The following is a 24,894-nucleotide window of genomic DNA, read 5'->3' as shown; positions in this document are numbered from 1 at the left end:
GTTATTTAGAGGTACAGTGCCTTGCAAAAGTATTCGGCCCCCTTGAATCTTGCAACCTTTCGCCACATTTCAGGCTTCAAACATAAAGATATGAAATTTAATTTTTTTGTCAAGAATCAACAACAAGTGGGACACAATCGTGAAATGGAACAACATTTTATTGGATAATTTAAACTTTTTTAACAAATAAAAAACTGAAAAGTGGGGCGTGCAATATTATTCGGCCCCTTTACTTTCAGTGCAGCAAACTCACTCCAGACGTTCAGTGAGGATCTCTGAATAATCCAATGTTGTCCTAAATGGCCGATGATGATAAATAGAATCCACCTGTGTGTAATCAAGTCTCCGTATAAATGCACCTGCTCTGTGATAGCCTCAGGGTTCTGTTTAAAGTGCAGAGAGCATTATGAAAACCAAGGAACACACCAGGCAGGTCCCAGATACTGTTGTGGAGAAGTTTAAAGCCGGATTTGGATTTCCCAAGCTTTAAACATCTCAAGGAGCCCTGTGCAAGCCATCATATTGAAATGGAAGGAGCATCAGACCACTGCAAATCTACCAAGACCCGGCCGTCCTTCCAAACTTTCTTCTCAAACAAGGAGAAAACTGATCAGAGATGCAGCCAAGAGGCCCATGATCACTCTGGATGAACTGCAGAGATCTACAGCTGAGGTGGGAGAGTCTGTCCATAGGACAACAATCAGTCGTACACTGCACAAATCTGGCCTTTATGGAAGAGTGGGAAGAAGAAAGCCATTTCTCAAAGATATCCATAAAAAGTCTCGTTTAAAGTTTGCCACAAGCCACCTGGGAGACACACCAAACATGTGAAGAAGGTGCTCTGGTCAGATGAAACCAAAATTGAACTTTTTGGCCACAATGCAAAACGATATGTTTGGCGTAAAAGCAACACAGCTCATCACCCTGAACACACCATCCCCACTGTCAAACATGGTGGTGGCAGCATCATGGTTTGGGCCTGCTTTTCTTTAGCAGGGACAGGGAAGATGGTTAAAATTGACGGGAAGATGGATGCAGCCAAATACAGGAACATTCTGGAAGAAAACCTGTTGGTATCTGCACAAGACCTGAGAATGGGACGGAGATTTATCTTCCAACAGGACAATGATCCAAAACATAAAGCCAAATCTACAATGGAATGGTTCAAAAATAAACGTATCTAGGTGTTAGAATGGCCAAGTCAAAGTCCAGACCTGAATCCAATGGAAAATCTGTGGAAAGAGCTGAAGACTGCTGTTCACAAACACTCTCCATCCAACCTCACTGAGCTCGAGCTGTTTTGCAAGGAAGAATGGGCAAAAATGTCAGTCTCTCGATGTGCAAAACTGATAGAAACATACCCCAAGCGACTTGCAGCTGTTATTGGAGCAAAAGGTGGCGCTACAAAGTATTAACGCAAGGGGGCCGAATAATATTGCACGCCCCACTTTTCAGTTTTTTATTTGTTAAAAAAGTTTAAATTATCCAATAAATGTTGTTCCACTTCACGATTGTGTCCCACTTGTTGTTGATTCTTGACAAAAAAATTAAATTTCATATCTTTATGTTTGAAGCCTGAAATGTGGCGAAAGGTTGCAAGATTCAAGGGGGCCGAATACTTTTGCAAGGCACTGTACTTAAATGGTTAATTCAGACTTATGTAAAAATTCGGGTTACGTCGCCAGCGCAGGAATGGAACTCGTTCGTAACCTGGGGACTACCTGTATTCTCTTTATATACTATAAATTATACATTCTTTTAAACTTAAAAATAATAAAATATCATTTATTTTAGGGCTGTCAGAATTATTGCGTTAACGGGCGGTAATTAATTTTTTGAATTAATCACGACAAAATATTTGACGCAATTAATGCGCATGCCCCCGCTCAAACAGATTAAAATGACAGCACAGTGCAATGCAGACTTGTTATTTGTGTTTTTTTGGAGTTTTGTCGCCCTATGCTGGCGCTTGGGTGCGACTGATTTTATGGGCTTAAGCACCCATGAGCATTGTGTAATTTTTGACATCAACCAATTCGGGCTACTAGTTTATTTTTTGATTGAAAATTTTACAAATTTTATTGAAACATTAAGAGGGGTTTTAAAATAAAATTTCTATAACTTGTACTAACATTTATCTTTCAAGAACTACAAGTCTTTCTAATGATGGATCGCTTTAACAGAATGTTAATAATGTTAATGACATCTTGTTGATTTATTGTTATCATAAACAAATACAGTACTTATATACCGTATGTTGAATGTATATATCCATCTTGTGTCTTATCTTTCCATTCCAACAATAATTTACAGAAAAATATGGCATATTTTATAGATGGTTTGAATTGCGATTAATTACGATTAATTAATTTTGAAGCTGTAATTAAATCGATTAAAAATTGTAATCGTTTGACAGCCCTAATTTATTTCTTTTATTATCAAGAAATTTGAATGTTTTTCATTCCAAAAAAATACTTCCATTTTAAATCCATTTTCTATTTGGACTTACGTCAGGACTGTTGAACCTCTCCACGATCTTCGCCCTCTTCTTGATGGACATGGTGCCGTCTAGGCGTACGTACGGGTACCTCCTGGAGTGGCATAGCTTCTCAAAGAGATCCAGCGTTTGCGTGTAGTTGGACACCAGTACTACCTTGTCGTTGCTGGTGGCCCTGGTCACGGCCAGGATCAAGTCCAAGACCGACATTTTGCCTGGAAGAAGAGGAAAGGCCATCATCAATATGGTGATAATGACGATAGACATGTAAAATGTCAAAAGTGTGATCTCTTACAGCACTTATCGGTGGCAACATTCCCTAAGCCTGCGTAGCTTCTTACCTGAAAGCTGAGGCTCCACGCTTTTAGCAGAGTAGCCGGCCGGGAAAAGATCTAAAGTGCCTTGGAAACCCTCCTCGCCTTGCACGCACTTGTCGTAGATGAGAGCTGGGTCTAAAACCACGAAGAAAGGGCTTCTTAAGGAAAAGTCACATTTCAATCTCTTTACGTTACATAGATGTCTTTTGGTCTAATCCCCCAAGGTAAGGAAGCAGAAGAGAACTCTTACGATTGCAGAGCTTCTTGAGCGAGGTGATAGATGACAGTGAGGAGACGCTGATTTTGCCACCCTGCAGAGCCTCGACGGGCTTGGCCTGCCTCAGGAAGCGCTTGTAGAGCTCCGTCTGCAGTGGCGTCAACCTGTCAGGAGACGCTTTTAACACTCGGTTGTACTTACAACCAAGAACATGCCAAATAATACGACGAGGGCTATTAAGATGAACCCGCAATTTGAAAAACTAATCGATGATAAAAGAATACACTATTTTGATGGTCAATTTATCATTTAGAACCACACGATTGTCGAAAGTCTTTTAAAGTCTTGATAGCAAATAATGTCTTATTTAATAGTCTTTTTTTCTTTTTACGTTTCCCTTCCCCAATTAAAAATAGCAAAAATTCTTTATTACATTTTCAAAATATTTCAGTCTTATTTTTCCTCATAGTTTTTCATGTTTTAATTTTTATTTAATTGATGTTACTTTTTCCAATTAAAAACGGTAAACATGCGCTTTTATGTCAGTAAAAAAATATATTTTTTTTAAAGAATCTTAATAGTAAATCTCGTTTATTTTTTTATTGGATACTGTATTCATTTACAAATAATATAAAAAATAAAGGTTATTCTTTTAATTTTTAAAAGATTTTGAAAGAAAAAAAGGAAAAAACCTAAAATTCCTAGACATTATTTTTATTTTATATATTTTTTTAAATATGATTTTAACATTAAAAAGACTTAATTATTAAAAAATGCTTTACAAACTTAACAGTTTGTCTTAATAGTTTGTCATTTTACTTTTTATAATTTAAAACATTTTTTACATTTTTAATAACTAAAAAAAACTAAGGAAATATTAAAGAAATATTATAAATGGAAAAACAAAAGGAAAAAAACCCTGTAAATATTTTCTGAAATAAATTTCACATTTTTATAAAAAAAAAATGATGTATTGACTTTTGCATTTACAAAAAAAAGGTCTCTTTTGATTTTTAAAAAATATTTTACAATCTTTTTGAGCCTCTGCATAGTTATTTTACTTATTCATAATTTTAAAAAATGCAAATTTACATATTTTTAATAATAAAAAACAAGTGAAAGTTCAATCTTTTTAAGCAATAAATATTAATAAAAACAAGTATTTTTGTTTTGTGTGCTACCTTGCTGTTTAGAAGAAAAATCATAAAAACGTTTATAATAACGACTAAAACCTAAAAAAGTTTTTTTCAAATTATTGTGATTAATTTTTTTTTTTTTTTTTAATTTTGGGTGATTTAAAAAAAAAAAATCCCAGAATTTTTGTTTTTGTTTTTCATTTTTCTTTTGTTCGTGTTTTTTTTTTCAGTTTTGCCAATTTTAGTTTTTTTGCTGGTTTTTGCAGTTTGTCACAGGTTTGCCATTTTTTTAAGCAGTTATATATATATATATATATATATATATATATATATATATATATAATGTATATGTTTTTAGCTGCTTTTTTTTAAATTTCTATTGCGTTTTTCATGTTTTTTGTATTTTTTTATTTTTGTGGGGGTTTTTTTGAAAAATTTTTTTTTACTGGTTTTGATGTTTTTTGGTATGCTTTTGTATGTATTCCTTTTGAGCACAACAAACTTTTTAATGTACAAAATAAATATGACAAAAAAAGGATTCAATAATTGTAACAATCACTTATGCTTGAGAAATGAAACTTGTTATTGACCTCTAGCACCCCCTGCTGAGAGGTTTCTGTCTTTACGACTGAAGACTTGAATCCTTGTATTCGGTCCGGTCACCACCGGTTGCTGAGGCACCGATACCAGTTTGATATTTCGGATTTCAGTACCCAACTCTTGTGGCGGTTCTACTTTCAAACGAGCCCTGAATTTTCCTGTCAAATTGTACTCACTTGCAGCAGACCACCTGCTCGATCTTGACGGGCAGATACTTGGACAGGATGTCGGACGTCCTCCTGATTAAACACCTGAAAACGCGGAAGCGTTAAATTTGCTCTTACCCCGAAGCGTACGCGAGAAAAGAACGGCGTTGAAAACCTGTTGACGATGCCGATGAGCTCCTTGAGTTTTTCCTCTCCTGTCTGTCGGTCCTTGTCGCTGGCATCGGCGTCGCGGCCCTTCAGGATGGGCAGCTCGAAGCGCTTCTTGAACTCCTGCGCCGTACCTGTCGTGAGGGGATGCCGAATTCGCATTTGGACAATCCGTAACAAGACATTGACTTCAGAAAGGAAATATAAGGAAAAGTGTGCTAATCGTTTCCAATGCTAAAGTTTGATGTTGCATAAATTACATGACATAAGCAGTACGGTGAATGTCGCTACATTAGCTGCTACGTTTAAATCAACAATACTGAGAGCATCTTGTGAGATTGTTTTAGAATCTGTTTCATAAATAGGTAAATTCTTCATCTTTTAGCTTATCTATATCAAATTTCACCAATAGAAGGATTTATAATAATACTATGTTGTAGCTCCCAGCTAAAGCTAATATCCGGAAAGTACGTAGCAGCTAATTGAGCGAAATTAGCTGCACTAGGGACTTTAAACACGCGCTCATGCGCCGTCTTCCTCCTCGCCGCATTGGCGAGCAGCATCTTCCGCAGCGTGCTAACGTGGCATCTTCCGCGGCGCGCTAACGCGGCGACTTCCGCGGCGCGCTAACGCGCCGACCAACACAGCAACTTCCGCGGCGTGCTAACGCGCCGTCTTCCACAGCGCGCTAACGCAGCAACTTCCTTGTTGCCGTGGCGTGCGAGTCCTTACATGGACGAGGGGGGGCAGCGGGGCTCTATGCATATCGGTGACAAAACACTGCTCCCGCATCAACGTCGACTAGTGCTATACTCAAAATGCCTGTGGCCTGGCATTCAGTACCCGTTTCGATCGGACTCCATCACATTTGCTTGTATCGTTAGCATACCCGCTGATAGCATCATGCTTCTGTTTGTTTGATTTTCCGTTAGCCGCGTGACTTCACATGTAAGAACACTGGCTGCTTTCTTACAGGGGAATGAACATAGCTAAAAAACACACAGCAAAGCGGGCTGAAAAGTCTTTTTTTTCGTTTCATTAAAAAAACAAATTTACCGACACAGTCGAAATTATGTTTGTCATCGTGAACGATCTTGCGAACGGTAAATTTTCGGTAAACCGCCTGGCTCTAAGTACTAGTAGTCAAAACTTTATTCTCGTACAAATAAAACTATTTTAATTTGGTATTCCTATTTTTTCCCCTTTCTTGGTCCAAAAACTATTGTTAAAAAAATATATAGTAAAGAGTATGTCATGCCCTGGGAAAATGTTAATATTCCATCATTTATCCATAAACGCATGCCTTTTGTATTCATATCATGCCACTTCGTGTAATTACACACAAGAAAATGAGAGAAATTTGGCTCGATTATCAAGCTAAAACGACCGGCGCCCAAGATCTGGCAGATTGTGTGCGTGACGTCACTACAAGTGAAGAGAGTGCCACCGGCCACTAGGGGGGGCAGCGCCTGTCTGCATCAATATCATTCCTTCTAGTGAGGGGAGAATTAGGGGTGTTTTGAGCTGTTTATGCTGATGCATTGTGTTCGTCCTGCACATATTCCAGGTTCCCTCATGAAGAAACACCCCTCGTTGTCAATAAAAGAGAATTCAGAATTGTTTCTTCAACAAGAAAAAGGCTCAGTGCTTTAATACTGAATGGCGGCGATGATGGCAGACAATTTCGTTTCTAGTTTCAGCGACGAATCCGACGTAACGAATGTTCATCTAATGGTGACGAGGAGAGTTACGAAGCTTTAATCGGTGTTTTAGGTTACCAATTTGAGCCCAGACGAACGCCAAAGCAGCATAATGAAACGGTCATTGAGGGGAGCAATGACACTGATGAAACATCGGCAGCAGATCGTGTGGGAAACGCCAATGATTTGTTTTGCATTTCTTTTTGTGAAGCTGATACACCGTGACCGCAAAATAAAGTAATGCATAGAATAATTATCATTTATTGCGCTATCATAACTTTTCGCTCTGCCAACGGACACAAATATGAATGGGATCAGAGGATTTGTTCTATATATTTTCCGAGCGATAATTTATACATGTGTCCAGTCCTGTATCTAATGCGTGGTATTTTTTTACTATAAAAGAGTACTCACTCTGGCCATTTCGAGCTTGGCTGCTCCCCTCCTTTGCTTAGCCTTAGCCTCCTTTGCCAGTCATCGTCCTCTTTCTTGATATCTCGGGACATTTAGGTGGCTGCGCGTGTATGGTAGGCACCGCATCTCCTTTGAGCAGCAATCTTTTAGCAAAACCCGATTTCACTTGTCCATAGTTCGAGAAGCTTTCAGGTGGAAAATGGACACCACAGGAAACCGTGCCGGAGGCTGTGTCTAGAAAATTAGCCCTCTTTGCACGGACGAACTTTACCCATTGTCTGCGTAGTCCAGCTTTTTTTTTCGCGTTCGGGAACTCATGGATACTATATTCCGATAAATAGCTATTTGTACACCACATAGCACAGCAGTTTTGAACCATTTTAGTGATGTTTTGGTCAAACAAACCCGAACGCTACTCTCTCGTCGATACAAAACAATGGCAACTGGCTCCGCCTAGACTTTCATTCACTTGTCGTGACGTCCTCGCCCCATTCGGCTGTTTCCGGAACACTTTCGGAGATGTTCGTCATTTTCGATCTATTTTCGATAATTGCTCATTAATGTGATTGATTTTTTTGTTAACTTTATCAATATTTGTTATCTTGGCACATAACGGTTCTATTGATGTCTCACACCCCCTTTGCCGTTTCATACCCTTTAAATATGTAGCTAGTTTTTTTTTATTTGTTTTTTTTTCCCCAATTCAAACAGTTTAAATGACACTTTATTTTTTAACTAATTATTTTTTCCATTAATAAATACATGATTTAAAAAAAAAAAAAACAATAGCAAATATTTTCTTATTTATGTTTTTTTTTTTTTTTTTTTTTTTTTTTTTTTTTAATATAAGTGTATAAAAGATCATTTGCTGTCAGCCTCTCCATGCGCAAACGTATTGGACATCTAGCGCCATCATTGGCAGCTGTTAACTGATAATCACGGTAGGTTATTATCTCAACTCACCCAGAATGCCGGAGTTGACAAAGTGCACCAAGCTGAAGTACTCAAGCAGGTCGTTCTGGATGGGTGTGCCCGATATCAGCACTCTCCTCTGGGCCCGCATGGCATTGAGGGCCTGGTATGTCTGGTTGTCGGCGTTCTTCAGCCGATGTCCCTGCAGATGACGCGTCGGGTTAGCTTGGCGCCGCAAATGCAAAGCTCGTCGTAAATGTACCTCGTCGCAGATGATGAGTCCCACTTGGCCTTTGTGCAGGACTTGGGCGTGCAGCCGGAAGGTTTCGTAGGATATGATGAGGATCGGCGTGGGGACGCGGAGGCCGCGCTGGGAGATGAAGTTGACTGGGGAGGAAAGACACATGCACTTCGTTTTATTGTATGCTATTAGGCTCGAGCGTTTACGTCACAGCAGCACGGGATCATGCGAGATTTGCGACAACGCAACCATTGCGGAAGCATCACGGGACATTTAAACTTAGCGGCAACCAAAGATGGAAAAAAGTAAGGAATACTTGCCAGTTCGATACAGAGACAAACTTGTTACCACGGCGAAGGACAGATATGTGAGCAATTTTAAGGATGTGAACAATGTTGACCCTCACGAGCAAGCCGAACACAAATGGAATAAAGATGTCGACAAGCTTCCACCACTACGCGAAATGGACATCATGCTGTATTTAGTGTTTGGTATATGTTACTACACTCATCAGCAATTCCGAAACTACAAATCGCTACAAAGCTACGAACAGTTTTGCTGCGGATGGGTGCAGGATCTTCACTTTATGACCATAGCAAACGGCAACACATCTTTCTAGCAAAGGTAGGCAATGTGTGTTTACATTAGTCTGTGACCACGGATGTACAAATCTTTTGCTGCATAAAATGTAGCCTGTGTACAAATTCTTTGCCACTCTCTCACGTCAAAATATTACAGCTTTTTCATTTAGCAACGACATGAATTATGTCTTATGAAGACAATGCACATGTATGCATGCTAGTTGTTTAGCTTTAGCAATAGCTAACAACAGGCCGACTTAGGGCGTAAAGTTACTGAAATTTGCGTAAACAAACGAAATTAACTTACCGGAGTGGAAGTGCATAGAGCAAACTCAGTGTGTAACTGGAGAATCAAACGTTATGCCCTTCCTTCTGATCGAGGCCACCCATGCCATTCTTCGACGTTTGGTAAGTTCAGATATGAGCTTTCCCTCGCCTTTTCTCCATGTAGGGATCCGGAAGAAACTCAATGGTGTTCCGTCGAGCTGTACATTCTCCTTTCTATTCGATCGGTTGTTGCATTTCTTTACCGCACAATAATTTCCAACCATTTTTAAAGAGCGACCTGTGTTGAAATGCCTCATTGCTTATGTTTCTCGCTTCCACAATGGCGATAGCGGCGGAAACCTCGCGAGTGCCACGTCATACGCTCGAGCCTAATTGGTGACAAGGGTTGTAACAATATATGGAAAAGGTGATATATCGCGATACTTTGTAGTCCTAAAGGTTATCGATATGCTCCCGCCAAAATCGATTTATCTTTTTAAAATGTGTCATTTTTGCTAATTGTTGCACTGTTGCAATTGGCTAACATGCAAAGCTAAAGTCCGCTAGCGTAAATGATGTATAATGCTAATGTTTACAACAATTGGCTAACTTGCATAGTAAAAGCCCACTAGCTTCAAGGCTATATAATGCTAACCATATGTGCTAACGTTTGCCAAATTGCTTCTCGTGCGCACCAGATTGTTTCTAGTGTGCACCAGAAGCTATCTGGTAAACATTAGCATTATATAGAATTTAAGCTAACTGCTGTATGGACGTCCTCGTTGCCCCCCCCCCCCCCCCCCCCCATCTACCTAGATGGACCTCCTCCTGTTCCCTCACTCTATTGCATTTCTACTAACTAACTCCGTCTGCTATTTCCCATTAGCAGTCCTGGTGCATCTTGTCCATGCGTCCTGGGAGTGGATCTCTCTTGACTGGTTCTACCCAAGGTTTCTCATTTTTTCCCCCTTAAGAGTTTTTGGAGTTTTTCCTTGCCAACATGGAGGGTCTAAGGATGAGGGATGCCCAGGACTTGGACGAGAACTTTATTTAATTCATCTACTGTTTTTGACTCTGTATCATATTGCCTCTGCAAAGCCCTTTGAGACAACCTTGTTGTGATATAGGGCTATACAAATAAAATTGAATTGAACTTTTGCGATGCAAGTTAGCCAATTGCTACAATGCAACAATTTGCTAACTTGCATAGCAAAATTTTGCTTCCCTAAATGCTACATAACGCTAATGTTTACCGGATTGTTTCTGGTGTGCACGAGAAGCATATGTGCTAAACATGAGTATTATATAGCATTTAAGCTAACGGACGTTTGCTATGCACATTAGCCAATTGCAACAAGGAAACAATTTGCTAACTTGCATAGTAAAATTTTGCTAGCCTAAATGCTACATAACGCTAATGTTTACCGGATTGTTTCTGGTGCGCACGAGAAGCATATGTGCTAAACATGAATATTATGCAGCATTTAAGCTAGCGGACGTTTGCTATGCACATTAGCCAATTGCAACAAGGAAACAATTTGCCAAGTTGCATAGCAAAATTTTGCTTCCCTAAATGCTACATAACGCTAATGTTTACCAGATTGTTTCTGGTGCGCACGAGAAGCATATGTGCTAAACATGAGTATTATATAGCATTTAAGCTAGCGGACGTTTGCTATGCACATTAGCCAATTGCAACAATGCAACAATTTGCTAACTTGCATAGCACAATTTGCTAGCTTAAATGCTGGAAAACACCAATGTTTACCAGATTGTCTTCCGTGCGCACTATATTGTTTCTCGTGCGCACAAGAAACATATCTGGTAAACATGAGCAATATATAGCACTTAAGTTAGCGGACTTTTGCTCCGTACGTTAGCCAATTGCAACAATGCAATAACTGGCTAACATGCATAGCAAAGGTCTGTGAGCTTAAATGCTATATAATGCTCATGTTTACAACAATTAGCGTACTTGCATAGCTAAAGTCCACTAGTTTAAATGCTATATAATGCTACGGTTTACCAGATAGTTTCTGGTGCGCACCAGATTGCTTAAATTTATACTTCAGGGGCTCCGTAATTTTCTGACGGTCGTATTGATAATTGTTACCGCTATATTGTGAGATTGTTATCGTAAGCCTTGTATCACAAATCGAATTGTATCATGAGCTACCCAGAGGTTCCCACCCTTATAGACCCTACCCACCGACGTCATAAAACCACGTGCTCGCTGTATGGTTCCGCCCACTTGTCCGTCATTTTGTCTCTGTATTAGCATTGGTTTCAATTGCTCGAGGAATTTAAAATGCATTTCATGGAAGACCCGGTGCTTTCTGATGCCGTAAACTCACTGGATGTGTTGCATAAAAGGCGTTATGTGGAAAAGCTTCGTTCTATACAGTCGCCAGATCCATATTTGATGCCTAAATCGATGATTTTTGACCGGCTGCCCTCGCCGTCTCTGCCTGACCCTGATATTTACAACTATCTTGTCCACACAAAATCAGCCTATTCTCACAAAAGTTTGAAAAACTTTAAGAGCTTGGAGGCTTATAAATGCTACGTTGCTGGTTGGGTGAAACAGGTCCTCGTACACGAAAATTCGGCAGGAATCTTGAGCTCGGAAGGTGAGTTACAAAATTTTCAATTCAAAATCTTTTGTTCTTGCTAACATCCACTGTCAAGTCTAATGTATTTCATGTCGTTTGTCAATGGAGTTAAGGCTTTTAATGTTTATATATATCTGCCAAACAGACAAATAAAATGGACAAATACGAACAACAGTGGGAAACGGTCGCAAGAATGATGAACATAGACTAAGGATTCTCTCTCACCTGCGAAGGAATGCCACAAAAATAATAAAATTGTATACATAAATGGATGTATGCGGGGTGTCCAGGGAAGTTGTATGCATCCTTCTGCAGCTGGAAACTGGACATGTTTAAATCCGAACTGTTTTATACACTCCCAACAGCATGTAATAAATAATTTTTCTTCCTTCACAGTTTAGTCGGTCAATGGGCTTATTTTACAAGGATACTCATGGACAATTTGGTTTCCAGCTGCTGGGGATCATATGCAACTTTTTTTGGAACACCCTATATATTACTTATCAGACTTGGAACAATTAAGGAACTATGTGTAAATAATACACTTCACTGGTCCTTGGCATACATCTAATGGTGTTTGATAAACCTCTTCTTCTATCAGCTTTACAGGTGGAGTTTGTTGGCGTCCTGCCCTGGGCCGTCCCGCCGCCGGTCTTGGCCCCCGGGATTTTCGGCCGAGGCTTGTCCGGTTGCGTCTGGCTGTGCGGGGGGTCCCGTCGGGCGCGCGCTGGTGTCGTGGGCGGGTGGGGGGGCCGTGCGGGTGCCGGTCCGGGGCCGCGGCCCTTCCCCGGCCGGCCGGGTTGGGGTTGGGGTGGGGGCCGGGGGGTGTATGCGGCAGCCATGGTTCCCTCCCAGGTCCGCCCGGCCGGAGCCGCGTCTCCCTGTACCGGGTGCCGGGGAGGTGCCCTCTGGTGCCATACCGCGCGCCCCTCTTGGCCCAGGGGTGGGTTGTGGGGGGTGCGCTTCTCTCCCCTTGGTCTGTTTCCGGCCCTGTCTGCCTCCCTGGGCCGCGGCGGCCGCGGCTGCCCCCCGGCCGGCGGGGTCGTTAGCGGGGCCTCTTGGGGCCCGCGGGGCCTAGGGTGAGGCTTGTTGTCCCTTGCCGGTGGGGTGGACGCCCCCTGGTCGCCGGCGCTTGGTGTGGCGCCTGCTCGGGGTGCGGGGTGGATGCTCGGTGGGTGGGAGGGGGGTGGGCGGTCGCGGAGGCGCCGTGGGTGTTCTGGGGCGGGGATTGATCGGGGCCCTGACGCTTCTTCCGCCCTGGGGCCGGTGGTTCTGGTGGACGGGGCCACGCCCGCGGGAGCCTGCCTCTTAACTCACGCACTTCTCACTTCGGCACTGTAAATATTTTTCACCCTGGCACTTACATGCTCATACATTTCTCCGGGGAGAGTTGGGACGGGGCTTTACAGTCCCAGCCCGACTCCCCCCTGTTTTTAATGCACCACACACCAAGGTTGTGGGATGGTTGGGACCTGCTGGGGGGGGGGGGGGGGCCTCACGGCTGCCTCCTCACCACAGGCCCCGCCATCCCTGCACCTTTTTTAAATGCACCACACACATCATACTCCACAGGAGAGCTCTGGCAAAGGGCGGTGGGACGGGCGGCTGGACAGAAACTCCATGCTGCGGTCCCACTGCCCCAAGCCAAGCTCTCCTATTTTAATGCATACATTGCACTACCCTCCCCTCACACCCCCATCACGGTGCTGGGTGATGGCTGCCAGTCGGGAACCTGGCAGCCACAGTAATAGGGTGGTAGGTGGGTCCCACACTTTTTCTATATGGCGTGGCTCCCGGGGTGTGGCCTCCCCTCTGCCTCGGCTGCCGGCCGCGGGAGTGGGTTGGGGGGTCGGGTCTCCGATCTTGCGTCGCCCCATGGCAGTCCCTGGGCGTTCTCCTGCCTCCGCCTTCCCCTCTCTTCTCTGGCTGGGCGTCCGCCCTGCGCTCCGTCGCGGGTCGCTGGCTGGGTGCCGGTGTATCAGCGGGGTGTCGCCTGCACCGGCGGGGGACCCTGCCTTGCCTGGGGCTTGGTGGGCCGCTGGGGGTCCCGTGGCGTGCCGTGCCGGTTGGGGGGCTGTGGCTCGTGGTCCGGGTGGGCGGGCGGGGGTGGGTGTAGGCGTGGGGTTGGTGATGCGTCCCCTCCTGCCATCCCTGAAGGCCGGTTGATGGGCGCGCGGGTGGCCCGGGGGACCACCCTGGGTCCCGGGGGGGGTGACGGTGGCTCCTTTGCTGGGCGGTTGGAGGAGGGATGGGCTGCGCATGGATCCCCCCGCCCCCCCGCCCGCCCTCCCTCCCCGGGCTGGCTGGGTGTGGGCCGTGGCCCTGGGTTGGTGCCCGCGCGGTCTCTCCGCCCGTCTGCGTGGCTGTCGCGCGCCCGGTGGGGCTTGCGTGCTGCTGGATGTGGTAGGGCATGCTCGGGTTGGGGGTTCCGGTGCCGGGATTGGCGATGCGGCGGCGTAGGGTTGGTCGCCAACGGGCTTTCACTCATAAGAGATTCACACGATTACTGGGTTCTAGATCACAGAACTGATTTGTGTACACTCTACCCCTTTCAATCACTTAGTTTATAGTCTTATAGACAACCCCACCCTCATTCTCCTCTTTCACTGGCCAATAGGCCCCCACATGGTGTAAACCGGAAATACATCTCGCTGACGATAGCACCAGCATATTAGTAACTAGTTTAGATGTTCAATGTATTTCTTGTTGTTGTTTGTGTATGTGTTTCTTTTCTTTCTTCTCTTGTATTTCTTTTCTTCTGTCCCCCCATAATCCCTTCCTGTTCGCTGCTTTGTCATAATAAAAAGGTATTTTGAATGATCACAATGGGAGTATGTCAGACTCTCAATGTGAAACATTAAAACTGTTCAGAATCCGGGCACTTAGACTTCCATTCTCTGTGTCAAACAGCTGAACAGGACAGGTTTAAAAAAAAAAAAAAAAAAAAAGTCTAATGTATTTCATGTCATTTGTAAATGGAGCTAGGGCTTTTAATGTTTATATGGATTAGCGATAGCACTCTCACTACATACATACGTGTATGTTGTCGGCGATTAGCCTAGCAATGATCTTAATTGTGGTTGTCAGCCCAAAACCCTCTAAATATATATTAAATGCATCTTACCAGATATAAAATGACTACTACATAATCTGTGGTAATCGTTTGGAGCCCAGTTTTCTTGTCGAATTGCAGCAGCCCATCTCGCTCTCTCCTCTCTGTGTCTCTCGGAATCCGGTAGAACTTCAAGTCTCTCCGTCTATCTTCTCTGTTATTGCAACCGACCGCCACACACGCCTTCACCATTTTGATTATTAATGTTAACGAGCAGAAAAACACGCCGTAAATAGGAGGAATGTACGTAGCCATAACAGGTCAACACGATGTGTTGACGGACAAGTGGGCGGCACCAGTCAGGAGAGCGGAGTTGTGACGTCACGTGGGTAGGGTCTATAGAGGAGTTAAAAAATAAAAACATTGAAAAGTAATCAACATACCAAGCTGTCGGTCGATGTCGTCCTTGGAGCCTCCGTCGATGGCCACGGGAGCCACGCGCGCCCCCAGCCACTTGGCCACCTCGTTGTACCAGTTGCGCACCAGGCTGGAGGGCGCCACCACCACCGCCTTGTCGATCTCGGGCTTGGCGTCGGCGCTCTGTCGCAGCAGCGTCCACACCAGGGCGATGCACTGCAGCGTCTTGCCCAGGCCCATTTCATCGGCCATGATGCAGCCGAAGGAGCCGGGGATGCGCCGCCCCGTCACGCAGTCCCACAGGAACTTGACGCCCTAGTCGGCATTTAATAAAATAAGTTTTATGTTAAAAATGTAAAAATATATTAAAACTTTTTTTCAATATTTTTGCACTATTTTTTTTTTATTTTAAAAAATATAAAGAAAATCATCAAAAATTCATGTATTTTTATGAGAAAAAGAATATTTACAATTATTTTTTGCTGTTTAAAAAAAAGACACATAAACATGTAATAAAAGTAGCTTTTTTATGTTAAAAAAATAAAATAAAAAAATATAAATAAAATAAAATAAGTTTTTCACTGTTTTTACACTTTTTTTTATTAAAAAAATGTAAAAAGGTGCATATATTTTTAAAAGAATATTTGCCATTTCAGTGAGTTTTTTATTATACAAAAAATTTAAAATATTCTAATCTAAATTAAGACATTTTTTAAGTATAAAAAAAAGAATATTTACCATTAGTTTATTGCTTTTTTACCATTTTAGTATTTTTTTTAATTTAAATCATTTTTAAATCAAACAACAAATTAAAAATATAAAAAAGTAATTTATGTAAGTTAAAAAACGAATATTTACCATTACTTTTTGATTTTAAAAATAAAACGCAAAAATAAATAATAAAAATAAAATAATTTAAAAATATATATATACTATATTATATATACCTGTATATATAATAAAAAATAAAATGATAATTATTAAATAATAATAATAAAAAAAATAAAAAATAAAAAAAAAAGCTTTATTAGGTTAAAAAAAATAATATATTCAAAAGGTTTTTTCCACTATTCTTACATCAAAAATAAAATTTAATTTCAAACACAGAACAATGAGTATGATTTTGAAACTGTAAATTTAAAAAAAAAAATCAAAGCAAAACAAACAAGTATTTACTCTTATTTTGATTTTAAAAAATATTAACAATTTAAAGTTTTATTTAAATACTTTGAAGTTAAAACACCTAAAAATAAAGCCAAATAAATAAGATTTTTTTTGTTAAAAAAAATTAAAAATAATATTAATGAAAAAGCTCAAAATGTTTGTTTTTTTTAAAACTTTTTCAATTAAAAAAAAAAAATATCAGTAAATACAAAGCAAAATAAAAAGGTAAATATGTATTTTGCCCTTTAAGTTAAAAAAATAAAACAGGCTAAAAATATATATTATTGAGAGGCTCAACAATAGTATTTTGAAGATTTTCAAATCAACAAAGTGGATTCATCGACTTATCAAAAATCGTTGTGGATTCATTGAATTAACAGTTGGTCGATGAACTGTGGCAACCCAAAAAGGTGACAAATCCATTTGGATTGGACGTCTATAGGCGTCAATGGCAGTGAATACTCTAAAATAAGTGGATTTTACCTCTCTCTGGTGAGGTCGAAGCACTTTCCCCAAGATGGGATCCACGACCACGTGGACTGGAATTTTGTCCCTACGTAAGTCAAAATGACAAAGAAAAAGTCAAGCTATTAAATACGCAAGTAAAACGTGACTTGATTTGTATTGTTTTGAAGCATTCGGCGGTCCTACTTGTCTATTTTAAGTTGCTCGTGGGCGCTGAGCGATTCGGGCTCAAACAAAACCAAGGCGTCTTCGGCGAATGGGTCGTGAAGCGCCCGCCTCACCCCGGCTCGCCTCAGGCCGAGCGTTCGGATGCCTAACGGGCCTGCATTCAGAAAACAACTCACTCTAGTGTCGTGTCAACTATCAGTCGACTCAGCCACTTCAAAATGAATGAATGATCGAATGAAACTATTTTGGCTGTCAGTTCAACAATTAGACACTGTCCAAAATCTTAAAAAAACACTTCATAGTATTGTTTTCTCAAAGTCTTATTCTATTCATATATTTAACATACTATAATTACAATATTTCATTATTATTTACATTATTATTATTATTATTAAATATTGATAATAATTATATCTTGTATAAAAAAATATTATAAATATATAATTATTATAATAAATATAAATATACATGGAGAGATTTATGTTTTTTTTTTTTGTTTAAAAAAATATTTGAAAAAATAAAATTGAAACCTGTTAATACACTCGTATGAAAAAATATCTGAACCTTTCGGAATTTCTCACATTTCTGCATAAAATCACTATCAAATGTGATCTGATCTTTGTCAAAATCACACAGATGAAAAAACAGCATCTGCTTTAACTAAAACCACCCAAACATTTATAGCTTTTCATATTTTAATGAGGATAGCATGCAAACAATGACAGGGGGGAAAATAAGTAAGTAAAACCCTCTGCCTAAGAAGACTTAAAGAGCAATTGAAACCAATTTTTACCAAACAATGTATATGCCTAATCACTGATGAGTGGTTTAAAGCTGCCCTGCCCACTATAAAATACATACCTGGTAAGAATTGTCTTGATGAAAAGCATTGCCTGATGTGCATCATTGCTCGGTCAAAAGAGCTGTCTGAAGACCTGCGATCGAGGATTGTCGATTTGTAGAAAGCTGGGAAAGGTTACAAAACCATCTCCACCAAAGATGACACCAAGAGTTCAGCGCAGAATACTCAGAGAGGTAAAAAAGAACCCTAGAGTGTCTGCTAAAGACTTACAGAAATCACTGGCACAGTCCAATATCTCTGTGCACACATCAATTATATGTAAAACAGAGTTCATGGGAGGACTCCACGGAGGAAGCCACTGCGGGCTAAAAAAAGACATTGTTGCTCGTTTAATGTTCGCAAAAAGGCACTTGGACACTCCACAGAGGTTTTGGCAAAACATTTTGTGGGCTGATGAAACCAAAGTTGAATTGTTTGGGAACAACAAACAATGTCATTTGTGGAGGAAAAATGGAACAGCTCACCAACATCAACACTTCATCCCAACTATGAAGCATGGTGAAGGGAGCATCATGATTTGGGGCTGTTTTGCTACCTCAGGGCCTGGAAACCTTGCAATCATTAATGGAAGAATGAATTCAAAAGTTTATCAGAATGTTCGCAGGAAAACCTGAGGCCGTCTGTCAGACAGTTAAAGCTAAAAAGAGGATGGATGTTGCATCAAGACAATGATCAAAAACACAGAAGTAAATCAACTTCAGAATGGTTTCAGAAGAACAAAATACACGTTCTGGAGTGGCCAAGTCAAAGTCCAGACTTGAACCCTATTGAGATGCTGTGGCATGACCTAAAGACAGCGATTCATGCGAGACATCCCAGGAATCTGACTGAACTACAGCAGTTTTGTAGAGAAGAATGGGCCAAGATGAGTCCTGATCAATGTGTCAGACTGATCTTCAGCTACAGGAAGCATCTGGTTGAAGTTCTTGCTGCCAAAAGGGGGGGCCACAAAATATTAAATGTGATGGTTCACTGACTTAGTTTCCCCCTTCTGTCATTGTTTGCATACTCTCCTAATTAAGAACCTATAAATGTTTGGGTGGTTTTAGTTAAAGCAGACACTTTTTTCATCTGTGCGATTTTGACAAAGATCAGATCACATTTGATGGTGATTTTATGCAGAAATGTGAGGAATTCCAAAAGGTTCAGATACTCTGTATCAACATCTATTCATCGGGAACAGGAATGGTCAAGTCAAGGGGTTTGGGAGCCAGGATGTATCTAATCTCCCAAGGTAAGGAAGCAGAAGAAAAATCTTACGATTGCAGAGCTTCTTGAGCGAGGTTTGTTGTTTTGGCCTGGGCTTACCCTGAAGCCGCGCTTCTTCCGCATTTTCTATATGTCCATCGCGAGTTTAACTGTGTAAATAAATTTGTGCCACTTGTAAACTTGCGTGGCTCGTTTTATGTTACGCCCTTAGCAAGCCGTCCGTGGGACGTACCAAAAACCTATAAATGTTTGGGTGATTTTAGTTAAAGAGCATACGACAGGAGAAAAAAAGTCTTAAATAGCAATATTATGTGAATTAGAAACATATTTTGAGACGATTCGACTATATAAAACAATTTAGCAAAGCACAGATGACGAGAAATTAGTCTTTTAATCTGCTGGTAAGCCACGCCTACCATTATAGGGCTCCAGTGTCCCCAACAGGTGGATGACGTCAGGGGGAGACTGGGCTCAACGGTTTTACTATTCAGCACATTTGAGGGGGAATTATTCAGAACGAGGAAAACGCGACGAAAAGAGCCGCAAAATATCATCGTTTCAGTCTCTCTACTCCAATATTTTTACAGGATATTCTTTTTATCCAAGTATTTTTCCCCAACAGCTAAATAAATGGCTTGAGAAGGACCAGTCAGCCAGTCGAGTTGGAACTATTCACAACGAGGAAAACGCAACGAAGAGAGCTGCAAAATGTCATTGTTTCTGTCTCTTTACTTCAATATTTTTACAGGTATATTCTTTTTATCCAAGTATTTTCCCCAATTGCTAAATAAATAGCATGGTATATGCTATTTACAAATACAAATAACAATATAATAATATACAAATAAGTCTTGTGCTAAATGGAATATGAAATCATAAAAATGCACTTATTCAGGACGACATAGCAAAATTACTCCATAAAAGGTCAAAACTGTCGACTTCACCTTTACTGTCGCACCTCCCGAACGATATTTTATGACACCTAAATCGGACGTATGTCATGTCCCTTTCCCCGGCTTCGGAAAATGTAAACAAACCAAGAGGCGTGACAGCTAGCCGACATGCTAACCCGAACAGAGTGATGTTTCAAAGTCTTCGAAGCGGAAAATCACACATAACTAGCCCGGATTATTTGACACGACGACTGGGTTGTCGATTGTCTTCGCAGACCGGCAAACCGCCCGGCGGAGAACAATTTACAGCTCGTTCCCCGGAGGAAGGCGGCTGCAGTTGTTGTGCAGCTAACGTGCAGCTAATGTGCATGAGGAGAGCTTTTTACATGCCTATCAATGATCAAACGTAAGTAGTCCTTTATTTAAAGGAAGTTTGTAGTGTTTACTTTGTAATCTCTGTATTAATATTTGACGTAATACTAAACAAGATGTTTACTCACTTCCTCGTAAGTCCAATGGTCCCACAGTAAATATCCACGGTGAATGGGAACCTTTTGAAACTCCAAAAAGGCGCATACACCTCTCCCTCATACAGAATGATTTTTCTGCAGCCGTTTGGCTGGCGTGATGCGAAAAATAAACGTATTAATCCGCAAAATCAGCTGAATCCTTCGTCCTCATACACAACAGTACGGCTGTATAGTGAAGAGGACACCTTCACCCATACACGTCACAGCACGCTCCTCCTCAATGCAAGACCGAAGCCGGAAGTCACTCATTTTCATGGCGCGGGATTCAACAAACTAAATAAATAGCGATCGATTCCACACACATCCAAGCGGTCCATATCATTCAGGGGCATAAAATACCGCGTGTATTATGGAATAAACATGCTTTTTCGTGTCACACGCACTTTAAAGCAGAGGCTTTTTTTCATCTGTGTGGTTTTGACAAATATCATATTTGATGGTGGTTTTATGCAGAAATGTCTGAAATTCCAAAAGGTTCTGATACTTTTCCATACCACTGTATAGTATGAGCCAATGAGTTGTCTCGTACCAAAAAATAGCGCTTTATGATTCAAGTAAAGTTTGAGGATTTTATTTTATCAAGACGTCACCTGTGTAATTTGGGATGGGGACTTTAAACGGCTTGGAAAGGATCCGACGGATGAATTCCTCCTGCCGGAAAAAGTTTGCCGTTAAGACTCAAAGACGGCGCTCGAGTAAACCTTCCCTCGCACTCACGTGTTTGTCGCCGTCGGGGTACGCGGGGCGGACGTTGAGCTGGGTCAGCGGCCTCCTGAACGGCGAAGTCGTCACCGCTTGCTCTCCTTTACTTCGTTTTTGCACCTGCGGACGGCAAACTGAATGAGTTCGGTTAAGTTGACATGTTCCTGCAATGCATATTTATGCCAACGGGTGGTGCCCAATTCACGCTAACTTGCCACATTGATGGGATTGCGTAGGCTATTACATTTGCAAGCAAGACTTAACTTCCTGATCGATTGATTGATTGATCATGCAATATTGTCTTGTACAGTAGGGTTGTGATCATATTTCGATGGTGATACTGAAGTGGGAGGGATGGCAGCAAATGGCCTTCGCTGCCATCCCTCGCAGTTCAAACAGATTGGACGTCTACTAGTGATACATATTCACAGCAGAAGAGGGAAAAGAGCATGTTTTTCCATTTATGATGTCGATTTTGTCGAGCGCCGTTACTTTTTCAAGGCGATACATCGGTTCTTGGTGGGAGCTTATCAATCACCTTTTCAGCTGCAAAGTGTCGTGATTAGGCCTGTCAAACAATAACGCGTTAACGAACATGATTAATCTGGAAATATTAACGCATTTTTAAAAAATGCAACACCGCAAACACAAGCTGCAGTCATCAAGCTACACTGGCAGAGTGCAGACTCGGACTTGTCAACAAAAGGACAACAAGTAGGTTGACTACTGCTGTCGCTAGATGGGTAGCCAGAGACTGTAGAACCATTAACTTAGTCGAAGACAAGAGCCTTGAAAATCTCATCCAGTTAGCATCGGGCGACCCAACATACAGAACACCTTCACGGGCAACTATTGCCACAAAAATTCATGAACTTTTTGAAAATGAAAAGGCAACGAAGGTGGAGCAACTAGCCAGAGTTACGTTTGTTGCACTGACAGGAGACCACTGGACCAAAAAAAAAAAAAAAAGGGTATGACTGGCTAACTTAAGCAGTGTTTCTAAACACCTTTACACACATTTTAGTGTAATGTTTTTCAGTTAAGTTTGTGAAAATTGACAAATTATTATTATTATTATTTTAATCTCACACAGTTTTCAGGCCATTTAGTGTAAAACTGCAAATGCCGCATTTATTTGTGTGAAATGTTTAATTTAACAGACAAGTTGTTTAAACATTTTTTGAAACACTAGCTATTGTAACTGTATTGTGCTTGTCTACTCTTTAAATTGGCAGTTAATTTTGGGCAATATGCCAAACGGTACTTGAGACACAATGTTAGTCTGAGGCACTTTAATCTGTTAAACTCTTTTCTGTATAATACTGACATTTTATTTTATACGTGCCGAGTTGTTAAATAACCAAATAGAGTTTTAAATTTTTAAGTATTAATTCATTCACACATCATACATTTAATCTAAAAACAAATTTTAAGTCAATTACAGTATTTTCCTAGATTTTTTTTTCCTGAAGAGCAACTTTATTCATCCCGAGGGAAATGTGATTAATCATGATTAATCACACAGTTGACATATGATTGACTAGAATTTTTTATTTATTTATATTTTTTTTAATCATTTGACAGCACTAATCGTGATATATCACCTTTTCGATATGTTGTCACACCCCTACTTTTAGTAGATAATTAGATATCACTCGAGCACAAATATGTATGCTACTGTGCTGCTTTTACACTTGATAGTTTTAGGTTGCAGCACTACTTTATGCAGTTACCATTTGTTACAGGTCACTTTAAGACCTATTAAAAATGAAGCCGTCATAATTCTGGTATCATTTTTCTTCAAATAAATAAATATATCGTGGCATATCGTGATGAGGTTTTCATTTATCCATATCACACAGAATTTCAGCGTACGAATGCGTTGTTTTACCGCCGTGCACGACCACTCTTCATCCTCCCCATGCTTTCGTTTAGCGACCTGACTCGGAGCCAAACTTCTTCTCTGGGACGCGAAGACAAACAAAATAATAAATATGAAGACTTGGCAAATGAAGTAATAGAAAGTGCGCTGTGTTTTTCTAACTTACCATGTCCTCACTTGACTTGACGTCGTTGCTTTTCGGCTTGAAGTTAGCCGGCTAGCATCCTTACCGGCGCTTCGACAATCTTTTTAAGGGGCGTAAGACTCCAAAAAAGGACGTTTGAGTTGACTTTTTTTCCCCCAAAATGGTTGCGTTTTGTTTTCATAAACGCGTAAATAAAAACTACTACGGGCAAAAAGAGTGAGTTGAGAGGCAGAATCTTAAACCGCGCGCTAAACAACTACGGAAAGAGTGAAAGCCCAAATTAGGTTTTTACATAATTACAGTTGTTTTATGCTTTGTTTTTATGAAAAAGACACACAAATTAAATATTGAATATAAAACTATTACGGAGTCATATCTAATATCTGTTACTACCCGAAAAAAACGCAGTTAACCGTTAATTAATGTCGACGTCCACACATATATCACCTGTAAATACAAATAGATGCGAAAAGTAGGACTCGGCGGCGTTAATATCTGTCGGCCATCTTAGAGCACCTTCTCCGGGCTCTGTAGCATTTAACAACTTACATTTTGAAAAATTTAAATGTTTTTTGCTTTTTGAAATGAATTTTTTTTGGTCATTTTTTTTTTTGGGGGGGGGGGGCGTATCCGTAAATTTTAGAGGCGGAACTGAAAGAGAGCCTGCGTCTCATGAATCTTTGGATACTGGATAGTGTCCACGTTAACCTAGCGCTAGCCGTTAGCATCTCCGTAGCATTACTCGAATGAGAAAAAAAAATGGCATAAATCTTAATTTTGGCAAAATTCCACATTCATAGTTTAAAATATATAAATCAAAGACCAAATTTCAGGTTTTTTGAAGAACACCTGGATGATTTAAGTTTCATTTGAACCCTAAGGCTAATAAAGACCAAGAGACTTTGCAAATAATACAGCTTGTGTTGAAAAATAAACCCGAGTCTTTTATTTATTAATTGCCAATGCGGGCTACGTACGTCAATGCCATTGACGGCCATGGGTGTCCAAATTTCCTATTATTTCCAATGACATTTACTTTGGTTAATGCCATTGACAACCATGTATGTTGATTCTGTTGATGCCAATACACTTGGATTCCATTGACGCATATTTAAGTCGATGGCACTGACGGCCATGGACGTCCAAATGTCCCATTCATTTTCAATGGAAAAAAAACAATGTCCGCAAATCAACAGGAAATGACCAGATATCAATAGGATGTATCCTCCAAATCTCCTCAAATCAACAGGAAGTGACCGTATATGCCCAGGACATGTCCCCAAATCAACAGGAAGTGACCTGATATGACCTCGACAAGTCCCAAAATGTCCCCAAATCAAGAGGAAATTACCATATATCAATAGGACATGTGCCCGAAATGTCCCCAAATCAACAGGAAATGACCTGAAATGACCAGTGGCCTATACTACGAACCGAGTTCAACCTCCCCAGAAGTAATCCAGTTTACCAGCGGGTAACCGGAGTTGACAAAACCTGGTTGTCTAGTTTGTGCTCAATCGGTGCTACGACGCTGATTATGAGGTTGATTAGTCGAACCTGTATCAACCCAGTCAGAGTTACTGCGCGTTCACATAAA

General features: G+C 40.9%; 1 protein-coding gene across 1 annotated transcript in view; it reads right to left on the bottom strand.

The window, feature by feature from the left end:
* Window positions 1-23,749, bottom strand: part of rad54l (RAD54 like) — a 34,805-nt gene extending 11,056 nt beyond the window's left edge. Inside the window, exons 1-14 of the mRNA XM_057841048.1 lie at window positions 23,319-23,749; window positions 23,162-23,233; window positions 21,286-21,390; window positions 21,159-21,219; window positions 17,093-17,228; window positions 16,925-16,994; window positions 15,304-15,592; window positions 8,370-8,494; window positions 8,159-8,309; window positions 5,089-5,215; window positions 4,944-5,018; window positions 3,065-3,195; window positions 2,839-2,949; window positions 2,510-2,712 (exon numbers count right to left, since the gene is read on the bottom strand). Coding sequence (XP_057697031.1) covers window positions 2,510-2,712; window positions 2,839-2,949; window positions 3,065-3,195; window positions 4,944-5,018; window positions 5,089-5,215; window positions 8,159-8,309; window positions 8,370-8,494; window positions 15,304-15,592; window positions 16,925-16,994; window positions 17,093-17,228; window positions 21,159-21,219; window positions 21,286-21,390; window positions 23,162-23,233; window positions 23,319-23,321 — 1,659 coding nt within the window. The 5' untranslated portion in view covers window positions 23,322-23,749. The remainder of the gene's footprint in view (window positions 1-2,509; window positions 2,713-2,838; window positions 2,950-3,064; window positions 3,196-4,943; window positions 5,019-5,088; window positions 5,216-8,158; window positions 8,310-8,369; window positions 8,495-15,303; window positions 15,593-16,924; window positions 16,995-17,092; window positions 17,229-21,158; window positions 21,220-21,285; window positions 21,391-23,161; window positions 23,234-23,318) is intronic.
* Window positions 23,750-24,894: the final 1,145 nt, after the last annotated feature.

Source organism: Corythoichthys intestinalis, chromosome 7 (assembly GCF_030265065.1).
Source record: "Corythoichthys intestinalis isolate RoL2023-P3 chromosome 7, ASM3026506v1, whole genome shotgun sequence".
NCBI lineage: Eukaryota > Metazoa > Chordata > Actinopteri > Syngnathiformes > Syngnathidae > Corythoichthys > Corythoichthys intestinalis.
Note: the sequence above shows the minus strand (reverse complement) of the source record. Positions and strands in the feature narration are given on the sequence as shown.